The sequence below is a fragment of the Larimichthys crocea genome, chromosome XIII, assembly GCF_000972845.2.
Source record: "Larimichthys crocea isolate SSNF chromosome XIII, L_crocea_2.0, whole genome shotgun sequence".
Taxonomy (NCBI): Eukaryota; Metazoa; Chordata; class Actinopteri; family Sciaenidae; genus Larimichthys; species Larimichthys crocea.
This window is the reverse complement of record NC_040023.1, coordinates 1,976,347-1,994,312: the sequence shown is the minus strand read 5'-3', so window position 1 is coordinate 1,994,312 and position 17,966 is coordinate 1,976,347. Positions and strand designations below refer to the sequence as shown.

Sequence of the window (17,966 nt, the reverse complement as noted above, 5' to 3'; positions counted from 1 at the left end):
CTAAAAGGACAAATATCCACAATGAAAGATGTCAGTGACATATGAAACGGATTTCATTTCTTCTAGTTAGACTTGCTGCTGGAGTGGTATTTCTGGGTAATTGCTCAGCCTCTTCTTGACCCTGCGGCTAATAGAGGTTTAATGAGCAGCCCTCATCCTAACCCTCATCGCACAAGAGATACAGACGGTGAGCGGGTAATAGATTGTGACTGTGGAGGGATACATAAATGCAAACATAAATGAGTTATTCATGAGCACCATCTGCTGGAGGAGGGTAAACAATGACTTCCTGTTGGGGACACGAATCATGATGGGGGTAAAAAAATAAATAAAAAAAAAAGAGGAGAAAATAAGAGTTTTGTTTGATTACTGAATTTTTATTTTGAAAAAAACCTCATTACATGCTCACCCCAATACTTACAGTGATGTGTGGTTCTCGGTTATGCACGACACATAATGATTTCTTTATAAGCATGTCATTACTGATAGTTTAGTGACAGTGAACAGTATATACAGTGAGCACATGTGACACAACAAAACTTTTATGAGTTTAAATTCAGTTTCAAATAAATAAACCGGCTGTGATGAACTCTTTCACACACTTAATGCAACACATGACGAACATAAATAATAATAATTTAAAAAAAAAAACCCAAAACAAAACACATGGTCGAGGCACTATATTGCTTCATTTCTCCAAAAGCTTCCGACCACAACAGCTGATTAGTCACAATCACTTCCCTCATCCCTCTCTCTCCGTTCCCTTTGTGAGCTGTGGCTTCAGCGTATTGATCGTCTAGTTCAGTAGAAGCACCATCAACTTCCCTGTCTAATGGCCAATTAGGAAACTAAACGAAAGTATCTTTAATACTGACATAAAATCTATTCAATGATTTATTGAAAGTGACTTGTCGGACTCACAAATAATCACTTCATGAGGGATTTAGGTAGGGGTAGGATTGAGAGGGAGAGAATGACATATTTTCATGTATTTGGTGCACATTTTTTCTTTTAATAATTTAAAAAAGGTGCAACGAGAGAAGATGAAAGACATGATTTAGTGCTACAGCAATTACAAATAGCCAACTAGTGTGATGGCAGATTGAACAGAGTGCACCTGTCTGGATGTGTGTGGGATTTTGTGGATGTGTTTCAAAAAAAGGCAAGAGTGGGAGTACTATATCTAGCCAGCAGAGTCAGTCTCCAAAGCAGGGATGTAAGTGGGCAGCAGTGGGAGTTTTACCAGACAGATATCTCAATAACTCTTTTTCAGGATATTCTGCTTTTAATGGGTCAGTTCACCCAGTTACATAAAATTAAATTACATAAATTTGGTTTTATGTGCCCAGATTTTTAGCAACAAGCTGAAGTTTTTACATGTCTTGCACCTTTATTGTTTTAAGAAAGATAAAATAGGCACATAAAATCAAAAGTATCTGCAGGGCTACACATCAGAAAAGATTTTTTTGTAATTTGGGTGAACTGACCCTTTAACTTATTTTGTTTTTTATTCAGTCACCACCTAAAAGCACTAAAGAGTGGATAGTGTCTGTGGAACCACGGTAATGATTAGAAACTGGTCAGTAGTGCCATGTTGTTGTCGTACAGTATGAGCAGTGTCAGTCAGTGTTTGGGCTCCAGGTGACTGCTCAACAGTCAGTCCTTGGCCCAGCCTGGCTCCTACTTGGCTACCCTAACAGCCAGCAGCAGTACAGACTACTCCTGGGGCCCCGGGGCTTTCATGGCCATGCTAGCTCCAACCATGGCTGGATAACTCCGGTTCCTCCTCATTCCATCAGGTGCAAAAGGGGAGCCAGATCTGCGCAGCCCACCCAGAGGCCCCAGGATGGGGCTGGGACTCACTGCTCTGCCCCCTGGAGCTCCAGCCACACCAAGCCGCTTCACCTTGTCCAGCAGGTTGAGGTTGTGGACGGTCACGCTAACGTCCGTCTGGCTTTCGCAATCCCTCCCTCTCTGCCTGCCTCTCATCCTCCCCGTCACCTCCTTCAAAATGGAGCGCGCCGGTTTGGAGGCTAGGAAGTTGTCGTAGGAAGGGCTCTTAAAGTCGAAGCCCGCAGGGGTTGGCACACCTGAAGCTCCCTGTCCTGTGGGCGAGTTGGGAGGGGTAGAGGGCCGTAGAGGGTCTGGGTTTGGTGCTCGGTTAGGAGCTATGGAGGTACTGAATAAGACTCCTCCGTTGCTTTGACCATACTCTAGGCCCTGGCTCTGGTGATACATCGCTGCTGAGATCCCTCTCTCCTGGAGAAGGCGCACTAACCCCAGGGAGGTGCTGGTGGTGCGTGTTGCATCTCTGCACAAACATGGGAAAGAAATGAGAGTCGACATCATACTAAATCTGCAAAATGAAATCTACAAAAGTCAAAAAAGTTACGTTGATCTAAGCACCAAAATAAAGTAATTTTCTCGAGCATTTATAACCGTGCCTGAGGTTAGTTGAGGATTCAGATGGCCTGAGACTGAGCCTGCGGGGGGTACAAGGTGTAGCAGCAGGAGTACCCAACAGAGTGCTGGTCATCACACAGGAGGACGACCCTGGGACTGGATTTAGGCTGGAAAGAGAGAAAATAAGATAATTACAAGCACTGAAAAGATTATACTACTACGGCAAAATTGCACTTTATGATATTTAATCATTGTAATAGTGCAACTCTGACATTTGTTGTGCACAGGGGATGTTGTTTCTTACAAACCACAAGCACTTGCATGTATAATTTAGCACCTTCCAACTGTCTAGCAGACAACAGACTGAATATTGTTTTTTGGACATGATCCCACCTCAACAACTGCGGTCTGGATTTTGTTTGTCCTGTGGGAAGCAGTCAGATTCAGACTGAGTGCCCATTTAGCAGATTGTAGGATTCTCAAAGCACCACATATTACATTAGCACATCGGGCTGCATCAAACTGTTTAAACTGCATCTACGTTTAACTGTTTTTTTTCATGTTCTTCCTAGAAAAACGCAATAAGCCGTACGTCTGAATATAACAGCATTCTAGAAGATACAATAAAAGCATCGAAACTCTGCAGAGGAATGGCCACAAAAAGTTTACTTTGATCATAAATTTGAGTTATGTTGCATACCTTGGCGTGACCCGTGTCTGCTCATCAGTTGGGTGGAGGATTCGACAGGTTGTGAAGGTGTAGGTGGAGCTGGTGTGGGCCATGCATTTACCCGGGTAGTATGCAGCTGCAAGTCACACAAACACAAACAGTCATACACTGCAGGTTTAACAAAACAAAATCCATATGTACAGGGTGTATAAGTTTACAGTGTGTCCTCACCCAGCACGTCAGTGTTGCTGAGATGTGGCGATGGGGATGGAGACGGTGGAGAAGGTAGGGCAAGGGTGGGCAGAGGCTGCCCAATGTTGGTGTCAGTGGAAGCAGAGGTGGAGGGCACGGCTGGTGAGGCAGAGGATGAGGAGGTGGGCAGATTCTGAAAGTATTGCTCTCCTGGTTCATCCTCCTCGAATCCACCCCATGGATAAACCTGCAGATAAGCCCAGATCCTTACAGATGCATGCCTGTTGCTACTTACCCAAGAATAAACATGCATGGCCATATTGTAAATATGGAAACTGCCCACACGGACCTGCTCCAACTCTAGTTCGAGGGGCCTGTAGCCTTTTGGCACGACTCCTGGTCTGGCGTCCAGAATCACACCGAGGTGAGGCTGAGCTAACTGCTGCCAGTGATGCAGGGTGGCAGATCCTGGTGGAGAGAAATGAACAGAACTGCAATGTACATAAACATGCACAAATAAACACTTTATGACTCTAATATGTAAACGGAAATGGTAAATGGACTGTACTTATATAATGTCTTTCTAGTCTTTCAACCACTTAAAGCGCTTTACAGTACGTATCTCATTCACCCATTTATACACTGATGGCATTGGCTGCCATGCAAAGTGCAAACTGCTCATCAGTTTGAGGAGATAACCACTCATATACATTCACACACTGATGGCACAGCCTTCTGGAGCAATTTGGGGTTCAGTTTCTTGCCCAAGGACACTTCGATATGCAGACTGGAGGGGATTGAACCGCCGATCTTCTGATTAATGGACAACCCGCTCTACCTCCGAGCCACAGTGGGCCATATGTATCTGATTCTTTTATGGTCACCCGACAATTCGTACTTAGTTGTAGTTTTTCCTCTTGTTAGCATTGTTCACAACCAGTCTAAGGTGTAAAAGACTTTCCAATTAGAAAAGTCTGAAAAAATTATGTTATTCATCAAATATAATAAATGTGTAGTAATTGGTTTTGTGGTGTTGGAGCAGCTACTCTTCTGTGATAAAGTAGATATCACATACTTCAATACAAAACGGCAGAAGTATGCATTCAATGCTCATAGCTATTAATGAGTCTGTTTAATAATAAGCAAAGAAAAAAGAAGTGAAGAGAAATATGAAAGAATGAGCTTCAATGATCAGGATGACAGCCACAAATGTACAGAGACACTAAAAGATGACGAAGAGCGAGAGCGATGAGATAAAAATGAAATGGAGGATCGGTTAGAATGAGAAAAGGTTTTTATTAGTCAGCTACATGAATTTGAAAGAGAGAAAGCAAGCAGCGACAAACAAAAAGGAAAAACAGAGGAAGTCATAAATAAATAATAAAAGACAAAATAAAACATAGATATGGAATAAGAGGGTGTAAATACAAATAAACAAAAGTACGCAAAACAGAAGCAATGGTTGGGTTTTTCTATATAATGGTGTTTGCTAGGTTAACACAGAGAGTTTGGTTGAAATTGAAATATGAATTATGAGCAGCAGAGGGCAGCACAGACCATTTCCTGGATAGCTACTAGATCACATGTACACCATGATTTTAAGTTATCAGATGCATAAACCAAACTATGCATCTGTCTACAACCAGCCTCTCGGCTGTGTGTCTTTGTAATAGCTGCGTGGAGAACTGCCTGATTTATGATGGTGCATCAGAGACCAGAAAGAGTTGAAGAGCATCAGTGACAGTGGCCTTTCTTTCCTCTCTCTTGCTACCTTCATCTTCTTGCTCCCGGCTCGGTCTCTGGCCCACCTTCTTCCTCTCTCCCTCTCTATCCCAGCACTGGTCTTCCTCGCCCATCCCCAGCCTCTTTCCCTTTCCCCCTCGTGCATCCGTCCATGCCAGCTCTCCCACTTCCTCTCCCCTTCCATCCCCCAGGCCCGCTTGCTTCCTTTCTTTGTCCCGACCCCTCTGTGTCGGTCGACTTCCCACCTCCTCCCCGCCTTGCAGCTCACTCCGTGTTCCCTTTCTCCCTCACCTTCAAGTGGTTTGACGATCTGGAGTTTGTCAGGGAGGTAGGGCCCTCGTGAGGCCCAAATGTGGAGGTTCCCGAGGGACATAATGCTTTCTGAGGGAGTCATCACACTCTCCTGGCCCATGGCATCATGTAGACCTCCATGTCCTCCCCGTCTCCGATCCCTCTCCTCTTCAAAGAAGCGCCTCTCGCTCAGGTTGTTTTGTCGACGCAGAGACAGACGGCGGAGGGCGATCCGCAGGTCCTCAGCTCCACTGGCCTTCTTCTCTCGGCCGTCTGTGGCACTGCCAGAAAAGGGAGGAAACCAAGAATAAAAACTTTTTTCATTAAAGGAATCTTGAGAAAATCGTGTCAGTTTGTTGATATACTATACATGTATAAACCGGATTACTATTATTTGACTAATCCTCAAGGCTTAACTCAAGAAGCAGTCAATTTCAAAATGTACTGCTCACTCTCGGCTTTCTCTCTAATTCACTGTATAAACCCACACCTCCTCACCTATCCTGATTTGATGCCGTCTCCATCAGGATGCTCTGTGTTCGGTTGTCAAGGGCAATACTATCCCCACTGATATCCCCTCCATACATGCTGGAGTGAGGTGTGGAGAGGCCGCTGGACTGGGGCGATGTGCGAGCTGACAGAGACTGGTTGGAGCCTGGGATGTTGGCGTTGGTTGGAGTCAGAGAACGCTGACGGACTGTTTGGTTGACGTTCTTAACCGTCTCAAACACGCGCTTCCTATGGCTTCTGCACAGAACACAACACAAGAGTATTAGCCTATACTGTATGCAGTTAGTGTAGTCTCAGTGTTTTATTTATGTAATTTTGTGATGTTTCTTGAGTGACTATAAAGGCAAAATAATTATGAACAAAGTCAAAGACATCATGAGTGGCATGACCACTGATGAATAAAAAACAATTGACTGACATTACACTATTTTTTTTTTTGCAACTGAAGATTGCTAACCTGCACATTTTTTGGCTAAGCCCTCTCATGATTGATTTTTTTTCTCTGATTTTTGTTTTCAGAGCAGCTATTCTACTGTACATGGAAGTGAAACTAACCAATTTTTCCTATACTATTGCATTGCATGTGAGCAAGATATAAAGTCCATATCAGTCATTAGTTTTGCAGGTATTTTAACCAAATTGGACAAATTAGTGCTAGATGAAAAGTAAAGGGATCACAAAGGACAGGACAGTTTATCCTGAGTCTGCCCCAAATTTCATGCCAATCAGTCCATTAGTAGATGAGACATTTCACTCATAACCACAGATGTCAACCTCATGGTGGCTTTAGATGAAGAGTCAAGGGATCCCTATTTGATAATTAAAACTGTGACCAGAGTTGTTTGATATAACCTGAATATACAAAACCGCAATATATCCAATAGTTGTCTGCAAAGATTTCTACCTCGTGGTGGCACTAGAGGTAAAGTAATTGGTACAGGTCAGTAGAATTCATCCTCTAGAGATCATGAATGCATGTAGAAAAAAACATGGCAATTCATTCAATAGTTTTTGCGATATTTGTGGTGGATCAACTAACCTTGCCTTCCTTAGAGCCATGTGAAAACATGGGAATCACTACAAAAATCAACTTATATTTTCCAAATGTTTAAAAGTAAACCCTAGGCTCCTGTGCAACACAAAACTTGTAAAATAAATCACATCATCCAGGAGTTTGACTATTCTATACGTACTTTTGTTCTTCACATTCGGGGTCATCCATACTCAACTCCTTCCTCATTGTTCCCTCAATCTCAGCTGCCAGAGAGTCCTGCAACACAAAAACTCATCAATCAATGGAAGATGATCATGTACACACAAGCCCGTTCCCACACACACACATGTACACTCACCATTGGGTACAGTCCCAGGGGATGGTAGCGTCGAGGGGTTCCTGCAGTGTAGTTTCTGTTCCTCAGGTTCTTCAGCTCCTCCTGGGCTTCATGCAGCATCTCTATACACTCTAAATATTTCTCCTCCAGCTCCTGGAGCTGTTCAATACACACATTAAAATTAAACAGTTCAGTATCAGCTCAGCGAACAAGGAAATGTGGTCAAGACAGGGCAGTGATGTGGAAGTTACCTCTGTCGTAAGCTGCCTTTGGGCATCTTTAGCTGCCACTAGGTGTTGAGAAAGCTCCTCATTCTCCACCGCATACTGGAAATGCACATGTCTGAATTAACAAAACTTTAAAACACCACTGAGTTAAAACAAATTCACGTGTCTGTCAATGTGTACTCACAGATTTGGCTTTCTTTTGCAGATCTACTATCTGAGACAGGAGGTGCGTGATCTCCTCCTGCTGTCGAGAAGCATCCTCGGTCTTACGAGCCAATTCCTCGGCTATGACAGAGATTTGGAGACTGGACAACCCTGATAGGACAGGAAAAGAGAGACATTAGTCCAAAGCAATGTACAGAGTACACAATGTAATAGAGGAAAAAATGAGTTCTAAACAAGAGATAGAAGTGAAGGTGAGGCTCACTGAGTTCTTTTACACAGTCGTTGACAAGCTGCTGCTCCTTTTCCTCATACGTTTCAGTCTCTGACTTCAGATGGTTAGCCTGCACGCAAACATCCATGATTAAACAATACATTCCTATCAATTTCTGTTCTTTACATCTTGTGTGTGTGTTGCTGTGTATGCTGATACCTCAGAGCGGAGGGACAGGTTCTCTTCTTCGAGGTCTTTGAGTTTCCTCTGGAGTGTGTCGCTCACAAAGGCTCCTGAAGCTGTTTCCACTTTACTTTTCTTCCCCCTTTGGACAGATAAAAACAGAGTGAGCTTGAAAGTGTTGATGTTGTGTGTTTAGCCTGTGTGTGTTTTGTGATTTGGCATCTTAAAAACATAAACTCAAAATGAAATCAACTTTTAAAGACAGACTAAAATATAAAAAAAGAAAGGATGCTAACGTCGGAGAGCTGCTGGACTCATCTTCGCTCTCCTCAACTGCGTTGGTGTAAAACTGCAGCAGCTCATCCTTCAGGTTTAGCTCATGGTGCAGCTGAGCCACCTGGAGGAGGACAGATAACATTAGCTGCTTATGTTTATTCTATATAAATGTGTGTATATACACTTTATACAGCATATACTGTAAGTATGCATGTATCTGGTGTGTGCTGCAAATATCATTTCATTAGTTTATCTTCTCTGTGCGTTTCCCAAAAATGCCAAACATGACAAATCAACCAAGCATAAAAGAATATGATCCTGAAAATTTTAGTTTGTCATGATCCAACTCAGACGCCACTTACTAGCTTTTACTGACACACTAGCTCATAGTTTTCAACCATATCACATGGACTTCATCACCAGGTGGAGCATGTTCAAGTGTAATGCAGTTGCAAGTGGAGTTGGGATTTCGTCAGATTGTAAAACAATGAATCGTTGTCATATTGCGTCTGAGATTAATCTGAATGTGTGCGTGAGCAGACCTCCTCTGTGATTTGTGCCACTCGTTCCTCCAGATAGTCATTCTGCTCAGTCAGAGTCCTGTTCTTCTTAAGAAGCGACTGGCCGATTTTTGCAGCCAACTCCAGATCTCTCTCTTTCTATTGGTTGAAATGCAGGAAGAGAAGAGAAGAGAAGAGAAGAGAAGAGAAGAGAAGAGAAGAGAAGAGAAGAGAAGAGAAGAGAAGAGAAGAGAAGAGAAGAGAAGAGAAGAGAAGAGAAGAGAAGAGAAGAGAAGAGAAGAGAAGAGAAGAGAAGAGAAGAGAAGAGAAGAGAAGAGAAGAGAAGAGAAGAGAAGAGAAGAGAAGAGAAGAGAAGAGAAGAGAAGAGAAGAGAAGAGAAGAGAAGAGAAGAGAAGAGAAGAGAAGAGAAGAGAAGAGAAGAGAAGAGAAGTATCAATACCCACAAATCCTACAATACAACATTGGTAGACCACATTTGTTCTTGTAGGTGTCCTGTGGGGGTGGAGGTTCAGCCACTGTTGCTAAATTTAGAGGCAGAATTTACTTACCGCTTTCAGTATTTTACTGTTTATTTGATCTCTTCTGTTGCCATATCTATTCATATCACAGACATGTTTAATTTCTGGACACATCTACAGCGCAGCATCCTCTCTGTTGCAGCCTCACTTGGTGCTTTAGACTAATTAAAAACCCTTCCTAGTGCAGCTTTGAATTACACTGACAAAAATAGACCATTTCACCTCCTCCAACAGACGTGTGACAGCATCGATGTCATTGTAGGTCTTCGTCATCTGGCCCACTCTGTCTGCACATAGCACTGTGGAAATATAAAAAAACACAGAAACACAGTGAGGAGAAGGAAGCGAGGATGTGCAGAGCTACATTCAAAGACCTTTCTTTGCACCACTTGTAGTGTGATACATGAGCATGTATGATGGCGCGGCCACATTATGTAATAGAAAGTTTGAAGTCATTCTCTCAGAGGTGGTGGCTGGGTCATGTTTAGGATGACGGATAACAACTTATTGATATAGTGTAGGGCAGGGCAGAGGAGCTGTTTCCATGGTTCACAGAAGTTGGCTCTGTTGCCCTGAGGTGAAAGCTCGTATTGACTTCAGAGCTCTAATCAATACCATACTGTACAAAGCAATTGAACACGTTTCGTTAAACCTCTGTAATCTTGTTAGGGTCACATCCAGCACACAATAATTTAATACTTGTTCCATTAAAGCACATTTGAGTTTCTCCTGAAAATAAAGATGTGTTCAGACTCTTACGCAGGCGCATAAGTGGACTGCAGGGATTTGTGCGTGCATGCATGTGTGCTCGAGGGCTGATATGTCAAAACAGAGCAAATTCAAAGTCGCAGAGCTTTGGGAAATTCCTCCTAATGAGAAAGACAAAGCCGGAGACGAGCTCTATGACTGTGTATGACTGTTAACCAGCAAGTACAAAGAACTGTTTCAAAAGCTGCTTTTGTTGTTGGAAGAGATCACGAAATAATGAAAAGACAACTTTGTAATCTGCTGCTGCAGCATTAAACAGACTGTGACAGGGAAACTACAATCTATAAAAGTCTACTATGCACAAAAACATCAAATCAAAGTACTGACAAGAAATAAATGCCACAGTTAAATCACATTGAACATGCACTCTACCTTTCTTGTCCTCCTCATAGCACCAGTCATCCAGCTCACATTCATCCCTTACTAATCTCTCCATCCAGCTCTTGCTGTCCATCCCTTCCATGAGCTCCACGGTGACCGACGAACACTAACGTACGCTGATCCATTCACTGCCCCTCTCTCACTCCTACTGCTGCTCAGCTACTGCACAACAGGCCCAGAGACAGAAATGCCCTCCGCCTACACGGACCCCCCTGTGAATGAGCGCGAGGGAGGCGGAGAGATGAGAGAGAGTGCATTTTGGAAACGCTCTACAGCTGCTGAGTTGGAGGTGAAACGGAAGTGGAAGTTGTATCGTGATTTAGGAGAGAGGTGAGAGCCAATCAGAGCTGGCGGGCTGCGGTGCGAACTCCCACATCTCTCTCTCTCTCTCTCTCTCTCTCTCTCTCTCTCTCTCTCTTTCTCTCTCTACATCTATCTGCCTCCAGCAACTGTTACCATGGCGACCCTCATCCACAAACAAACCCCTGACACTCGCAGAGACATACATGTTGTACACCATCCATACTAAAAAAAAAAAAATAAGTTCAACACGCTCAATTCAACAACCTCAACTGAAAGACCTACTTTTACAAAGGACTCATAATAACATAGTCATTAATAATAAAGTGGACATATGTCAGACATATGGACACAATACGCTCAGAAACAAAGCTAATGTGATGCATGAGATAAATCTACGAAGCTGTTAGCACACAAACTAAAGAAACAGCATGACAGCAGCAAAACTTTCTATCAAATAAGAAACCCTCAAATGAAACCAGCTCATTTTGAGGTTAGAGCAGATAAATTTAACTTATAGGTAACACTGTAGACAAAGTAAGATCAAAACAGTCAAATATTCAGAGATACAATGAGTAACATTGAAAGCAGCATGAAAATGAGCACCATCTCGTGAAGAGATGCAAACTACACTGCATCAGAAAACAGACACACTGACACTGATTTAGAAGATTAGAGAAAAAAGATTGTTTCAGGCACACACTCAAAAACATGTGGCACATGTAATCGAAATAAATAGTAGCTGTTCAGACGGCCTGTGATGTACAGAAGGCTCTTTGTAAGACTGACCTTTCATTGAGGAAGCTTCTGCAGACAGCGCCGTGCTCACTCCACAAACCTCTTCTCTCTAATCACGGAGCCTCTGAGAGGCAGATAGGTGATATGACAGCTAAATTGACCTTTGTTACCAGATGATGTATTGACCTTCCTGGGCCAAACTAGCAAAATCAATATCTGTCTTAATGACAACCGGTTACAAAGCAGGTACTCTATAGGGTTCTGGCTTTTTTTATGACCTGTCAATTGAGGAGAGTAATCGCACTAATGACCATTTACTATTAACTACAGCTGAACTCCAGAATTAAGACAGAAATTAAGTATAAAAGGGAGGATTTTATACTGTCAGTAGTTTTCTTTTTAAGGGCTCCCTTTCGAGACGCTGAACAGCTATTTATAGACTTGAACAGAATTGTTATTCCTTGCTGTGGCACTAAGTCATTCATGTCCCATAACTGCTTATGCTTATTAGGGTTGTATGGGTCTCAGCTGACACTGGGCGAGAGGTGGGGTACAACTTAGACAAGTTATCAGTTCATCACAGGGCCGACAATTACAAACAAACACATTCACAATATAAAGTCAACAATGAACCTGTTAACCTGCATGTCTTTGGACTGTGGGAGACGCAAAAGATGCAAAGGTTTGAACTGTCTTGCTGGCAACAGTGCTAACTGCACTGCACCACCCATGCTGCCCAACATACATCCATTTTCTGTAACTGAAAGCTGTATGATGGGGCTGGAGCTGGAGCTGTAGAGTACTCAGGTGGTTAAATCCTTCATTTTAAGCCAACGTATTTAAACGCTGAGAGATAAAAGAGATAGAATCCCACCAGTGTTCCTCTTCATCTCTTACATTACTACATTTCCTCAGTCTGAATTTGAAATGAGATCACTAAACAAGGTTCCTGCTCGCTTCACCAAGAGCACCAGCAGCAGGAAACAGATATGCAGTTGCTTTCAGACTTACAGAAATATTTGAGTGTTTCTTCGATCTGCTCGGTGGTCAGGTCGAACCTGGCGTCCGGCGCGACAAGCGGAGTGTGCACCCAGTCATCGTTGTCGTAGCCGTAGACGGTGTCAGCCCGCAATCGGTACACCGGCAACTGCTCCTCTAGAAGACTGATGATCTCGAACTCTGGCAGGTCAGTGCTGTTGCACACATCTGAACATCACAGAGGAGAAAAGGTATAAAAGTGAACATATGGCGGCCTGGTGGTGGACTGCAGACCTTTATAATGTCTGTGTCAGGATCACATGGAGCATTATATACTCTCAGCCTCATATAAAGATTTTAGAACAATGTTATGAACTAATACTTTCATCATACAGATGATAGATGTAGGCAGTGGTGTATGTATAAAGTACAGATGTTGAAGATGTTTTTTCTGAAGTTCTGTACAGTTTTAAGGTACTACTTAAAGTTTTTCACTGTATGTTACATATTGTATATTATAATTCCTAAACAGCTGTCACGTACCAGTGATGGTCTCGGCGTCCCTGCAGTCCGGCGGCGCCAGGTATGTGTCAAGCTGCTCGGACTCGCCCTGGCTCACATACTGCTCTTCATCTATGTGACACTGGTCCGGCTCGGGGTCTGGGTCCGGGTCCAGGTCTGGGGCCGGGGGTAGGGAAGGGGCCGGGGAGGCCAGCTTGGCTCACCTCTCACAGGTGGAGAGAAAAAGGGGCCATGGGCTTATTGAGCTCCACCAGGGTAGTAGGTCTACCTGGTAGACAGGAGACAGCAGGTACAGCAACCTGGAGAGGAAGAGGATGAGGAGGCCATGTATAATTGTGATGGTGTCACCCAGAGTCTGCACTAATCAAAGCATCTCTGTCTTTCTTTTCCCACAGAGTCTTTAACTTTAAGTGCTGCTGCTGAGTCTGCACAGTGCTGCCTGCCAGCGAGCTGAATAAATCACGTCCTGTCCACTGCAGACACCACTTTTCATCTGTCAGGAAATGAATGAGGAGGCAGATGGAGGTTCAGGCCAACTCTTGATAATAACATTATATAATGAGAGTGTGCTACTTCACAGGAAATGTACAGGAAATTATTTTTTTCTTGTTCTTCACTGATGATATTCAGATGGCAGGTAAAACTACTGGCTGCGAGGTGTTTGGTGTTTCAAGGCCACCTGAGCAGCGAGAATGTGTGTTAACATGAGTCTGGAAGATGTCCCATTCACCCATGGAGGTCTGAAGTGGCCTTGTAAGACTGGAGTCTGACCCCTCTATGTCTCCTATGTGAGGTAAATACAGCAGTGCTCATGCACAGCGACCTTGCAGCTCTCCGTCTTGATTCTGCAAGGCTCGGTGTATCACTGCAGATGTGCGGCAGACTACAGTCAGTAAACACACCACAGATCTGGATCATGAAATTTCACCTGTGTGTCAGATCAAACAGCCAGCGATGCGGCAAGTGGAGCAGAGCATAAATAGAAACTGAGAAGAGGTGTGTGTGTGTGGAGTGTATGCGTGTCCTGCATGAATAGGTGGTCGTCTCTGTACTCGTGTGAGATAATAACAAGCACCTGGTGGTGCTGATGGATAAGTGCATTTGACATACAATGACTATGAGCTACAAAAGCCCCATGCATGACTACACGGATGGATGAAGGTGAACAGCAGTTCGGCACATGCTCTGTTCTCTGTGTAAGCAGCACCACAACCTTGGGATGTCTTTCCCATTGCGGCAGTTTGAATGCTGTGCTCACTCTCTGTTGGAGCAGAGTTTAGGAAGAAATGTATCTTAGCCTGCAAAACATATTTCAATGGGCAGCTCCAGAATTACATAATCTGTGGATGAAAGGTTCAAACATGCAGATCTGGGATTAAATGTCATGCACACTGACACTCTTAAAGCACCGTCCACGAGCACATGTGTCAACTTGGAAACACTCCTCCTCAGCTGCTTCACATAAGGACCAAAACCACAAGTTCTTGGCTCATTAAAGCTACTTATTTAATACAATATTTCTATGTTTAATATCTCCGTAGAGACATGGATTAGACCACACCCCAAGGATTATGAGAGCCTCTTGTTTTTTGAGGATTTAGAAAAGAATTACTGGATTATAGTTGGAAAGAGACAGAAAGAGATCTATAATCATTGTTTGTTATTTGAAATTATCAAAAAAGAAAAGCAGCGACAGTAAAAAATATATGTCAAACAGCTCAGTGGATGTCCTACAGTCAGAAATATTACTACAGCTCTGCAGTGAATGCTGCTGCTGCTGCTGCTGCTGCTGCTGCTGCTGATGGAGCTGCTGGCAGTATCCTCTGTAAATAGGCCAGGGTTCATTCATGCATGTGACATAAACAATGTTATTTGAATGCTGTCTGAGGGTGTGGCTTCATCTACATCAGCTGATCGCGTCATGGATGGGGGATCTGGATTTTAATAAATCGTGTCCAGTTACCGATCTCCTTATAACGCATCCATGGGCAGTAACACAATAAGTGCAGGGACATGATCAGCTGACCTTATGATGCATGACACCGCCATGAAAATCAATTCTTGAAAGCAGAGACATACTCACACTCAGCAGAGATTCATCCAATGTGTTTTTCTTTGTCAAAAATCCAAAGAGGACTCCTCTGGTGCTGTGAATGAATCCCGCAGATATAGATGAATGGCAGGTAGAAACGCTCTCTGTCAAACAGTGTGTGTGTGTGCAGGCCGGGTGGATCGCTGTGATGTGATGATTATTCTGGTGTGGGGTCTCTTTAACAACGCTGACAGCTCCGGATGATGAAGGTCACCTCAGTCTGGTTTCCAAAGTCGCTCTTGACCCGGTCCACTCCTCCTTCCCTTCAGCCATCTCCCTCTGTCTCTCTCTTATCGGTCTCTCACTCTCTCTGGAGTCTCCCTCACCGTGAAGCCAGCCAAGAGGAGAGTGACAGCCTGGTGATCGCCTTCAAAATAAAATCCAGATTAACAAACATGTTTTAATTGTCTACAGTAATGTAATATTAATTATGTAAGTTATTAAAATATGTATAACGCAGTACGGTGTATTATATGTAAATATGGATAATGCACAGTGTAAGAACAACCCCAAAACCAAGATGTGAATTTATCCGAGACACACATGTGCTTCCCTTTTTCAGTTTCCTTATTCAGCATGTATTAATAGCTATAATAAGGATTTGAATTTTCCGATGGTACACTACTTTTATGGAGGAATGTCAAAGTCCTAAAAACTATGGAAACTGAGCTCCAATGTCTGTACTATAACATGCAATAATCTGCTTTCACAGGATGATTTTAATGCATATTATGTGTATTGATACGGTTATTTGTTATGCACATCTCATGATCTATTTAGTCTTTTTAAGTGTTATTTCTTTATATTTTATTTTTAATATTTATAGTTTTGTGCTTTTAATTTGAAAGCAATGCTTCGTCTTTAACTACATCCTGGTAAACTCTCCATCTGACTTGACAGTTTTTTTGTTGTTTTTTTTCTTCTCCCTGCTACCATCCAGACACCCAGACCAGACCAGACCCGGACCCAACCCGTTCCCAACCCTCGTGACGTCACGAGCACCCACAACAGGAAGGGGACAGGCCACGAGGCTGCCATTTATCATACAGACACATTAAACAGGAAACATACTTCCAGGTCATCCAATAATAAATTGCTATTCTATCTGGGTATTTAAATGTTTCAATTTTTTTTTACACATTTACATTTTACTACTTTATATCTCAACATACAGACATAAATACACACATATATTCATAAAGACATCATATACTCACATACTGTAATAGACAGGCATTTTCTTTTATTAAACACTGACTAAACAGGAATGAAAATCAGTCCCAGTCTTCAGTGATTGCCTCCCACTTTTTACCAGCTAGTCTGGTGCTATTGTTCTCCCCAGAGACTAGACACAGCTGAGTCAGCCATTCCTCAACCTCACTACTCTGGACCTGATAATGTTGGAGCTAATTGTCTGACTAGTGCAATGCAAAGTCTAAGAAAGACAGGTCAAACACTAACATGAAATAAAAATTGTAATTGTAGAATAATCAGATCTGCAGAGTGAGTTTAATGTTTTGTATTGTATTATATTGTATTGTTTTGTCTGGGGGTAGTTCCTACATTATTCTCTGGTCTTCATACTCTACTTATTCATGATCTATGCTTGATTTGCTGTGAGCAGTGATTTCATTGATTTGAAACAAAAATTAGCTCTGTGCTCCAGAGCTCCGTTCACACAACTCTCTACATTATAGTGAGTGCTATCAGGTGACTAACACTCCCTTCCTATAGACAGTAACTCAGTGGCGTCAGTGCTTCTGTTGCATGGCCTGTATTCATCCATGTTAACAATAACTCTGTACAAAACGGAGTCAGGGTTTTTCCACCGGTGCACATTTTTGGGTTCGAGGAAGTTCCTATATTTTTTCAGTTCCCTTGAAAGTTACCCAGCTGACCCCAACTTTACATTTTACATTCAGAATCCATCTGCATTTTGTTGTACAGTCAGTTTGAGTCATTTTTATCTAAACAGACTTAAATAAAAAAATTTATTTTGAATTTATTACACAATATATGACACCCTCTCTAACAAGAGACAAGAGAAATAGCAGTGTAGCACTGAGATTTTCTTCAAATGTAAAGTGCATTATAAATTAAATTTATTATTATTATTATTATTATTATTATTATTATTATTATTATTAAATATAAAGTGATGTAATGTAACTAAGTATATTTACTCTGTTTTGTGTGCTGTTGTTTGTCCTTTTGTGGGGTTACACTGTTGTGTGAAGTGTGAAACATGTATTATTGGCTTGTGTTCAATAAATTCATTAAATTAAAGAACAAATTTGAATTAGTTGTACTTAACTTTGGTATTTTATGCAACTTTATACTTCTACTCCACCACAATTACTTGACTTGAGCTTTAGTTACTAATAACATTGCAGATTCCGATTAATAACACAAAATATCTGGTAATAAATGAAGACATCCTGTTGATAGATTAATCTATCTGGCAGAATATAAAGTAGTTGCAATAGCTCCACATTTACCAGCTGCAACATTAGTGATGCTTACACCTGAATGCATAATTACAATTAAATAAAATAATATATATTCTGAAATGAGCCATGATACATAAGAAGTACATTCACTTTTTGTACTTTAAGTATCATTTTATGCTTTTTATGTACTTTTATTACTTTTACTTGAGTAAAAACATTTGAATATTTCTTCCACTATGGAACAGAGGGGTCTGTGATTCAATCTTCGAGCAGCAGGTGGCAGCAGATGGCCTCTAAGGGAATCAGGCACTGTGTTTGTCGTGAATGTTCCAGCTGATATGTTTCTGTTGTTGTTGTTGTGTGCACACAAATAAACAGTTGGGTAACTAGACTGATGCTTGCATGATTTCCATGAAGAAAAATAATCGCTCTATCATGTTCATCAGTCTGTAGGATCACAGAGCATCATTGTGTTGTGAGTCTTATGTGATTTGTA

General features: G+C 42.2%; 1 protein-coding gene across 2 annotated transcripts; it reads right to left on the bottom strand.

The window, feature by feature from the left end:
• Positions 1 to 356: 356 nt before the first annotated feature.
• On the bottom strand, positions 357 to 13,117 carry trak1b (trafficking protein, kinesin binding 1b). Of its 2 annotated transcripts, XM_027286930.1 has the most exons (18): positions 12,950 to 13,117; positions 12,440 to 12,634; positions 9,464 to 9,540; positions 8,745 to 8,861; positions 8,223 to 8,323; positions 7,963 to 8,068; positions 7,795 to 7,873; positions 7,552 to 7,682; positions 7,392 to 7,466; positions 7,162 to 7,299; positions 7,003 to 7,079; positions 5,798 to 6,046; positions 5,300 to 5,580; positions 3,615 to 3,733; positions 3,305 to 3,512; positions 3,104 to 3,209; positions 2,445 to 2,570; positions 358 to 2,311 (listed from the first exon to the last, which is right to left on the bottom strand). In XM_027286930.1, the coding sequence occupies exons 3-18, from the start codon at positions 9,512 to 9,514 to the stop codon at positions 1,717 to 1,719; spliced, it is 2,559 nt and encodes an 852-aa protein (XP_027142731.1). In that variant the 5' UTR covers positions 9,515 to 9,540; positions 12,440 to 12,634; positions 12,950 to 13,117; the 3' UTR covers positions 358 to 1,716. The 2 variants fall into 2 exon arrangements, with proteins under 2 accessions (XP_019108950.1, XP_027142731.1); XM_019253405.2 differs by lacking the exons at positions 12,440 to 12,634; positions 12,950 to 13,117 and adding an exon at positions 10,382 to 10,769 and having other exon boundaries at positions 357 to 2,311.
• Between the last annotated feature and the right edge of the window lie 4,849 nt (positions 13,118 to 17,966).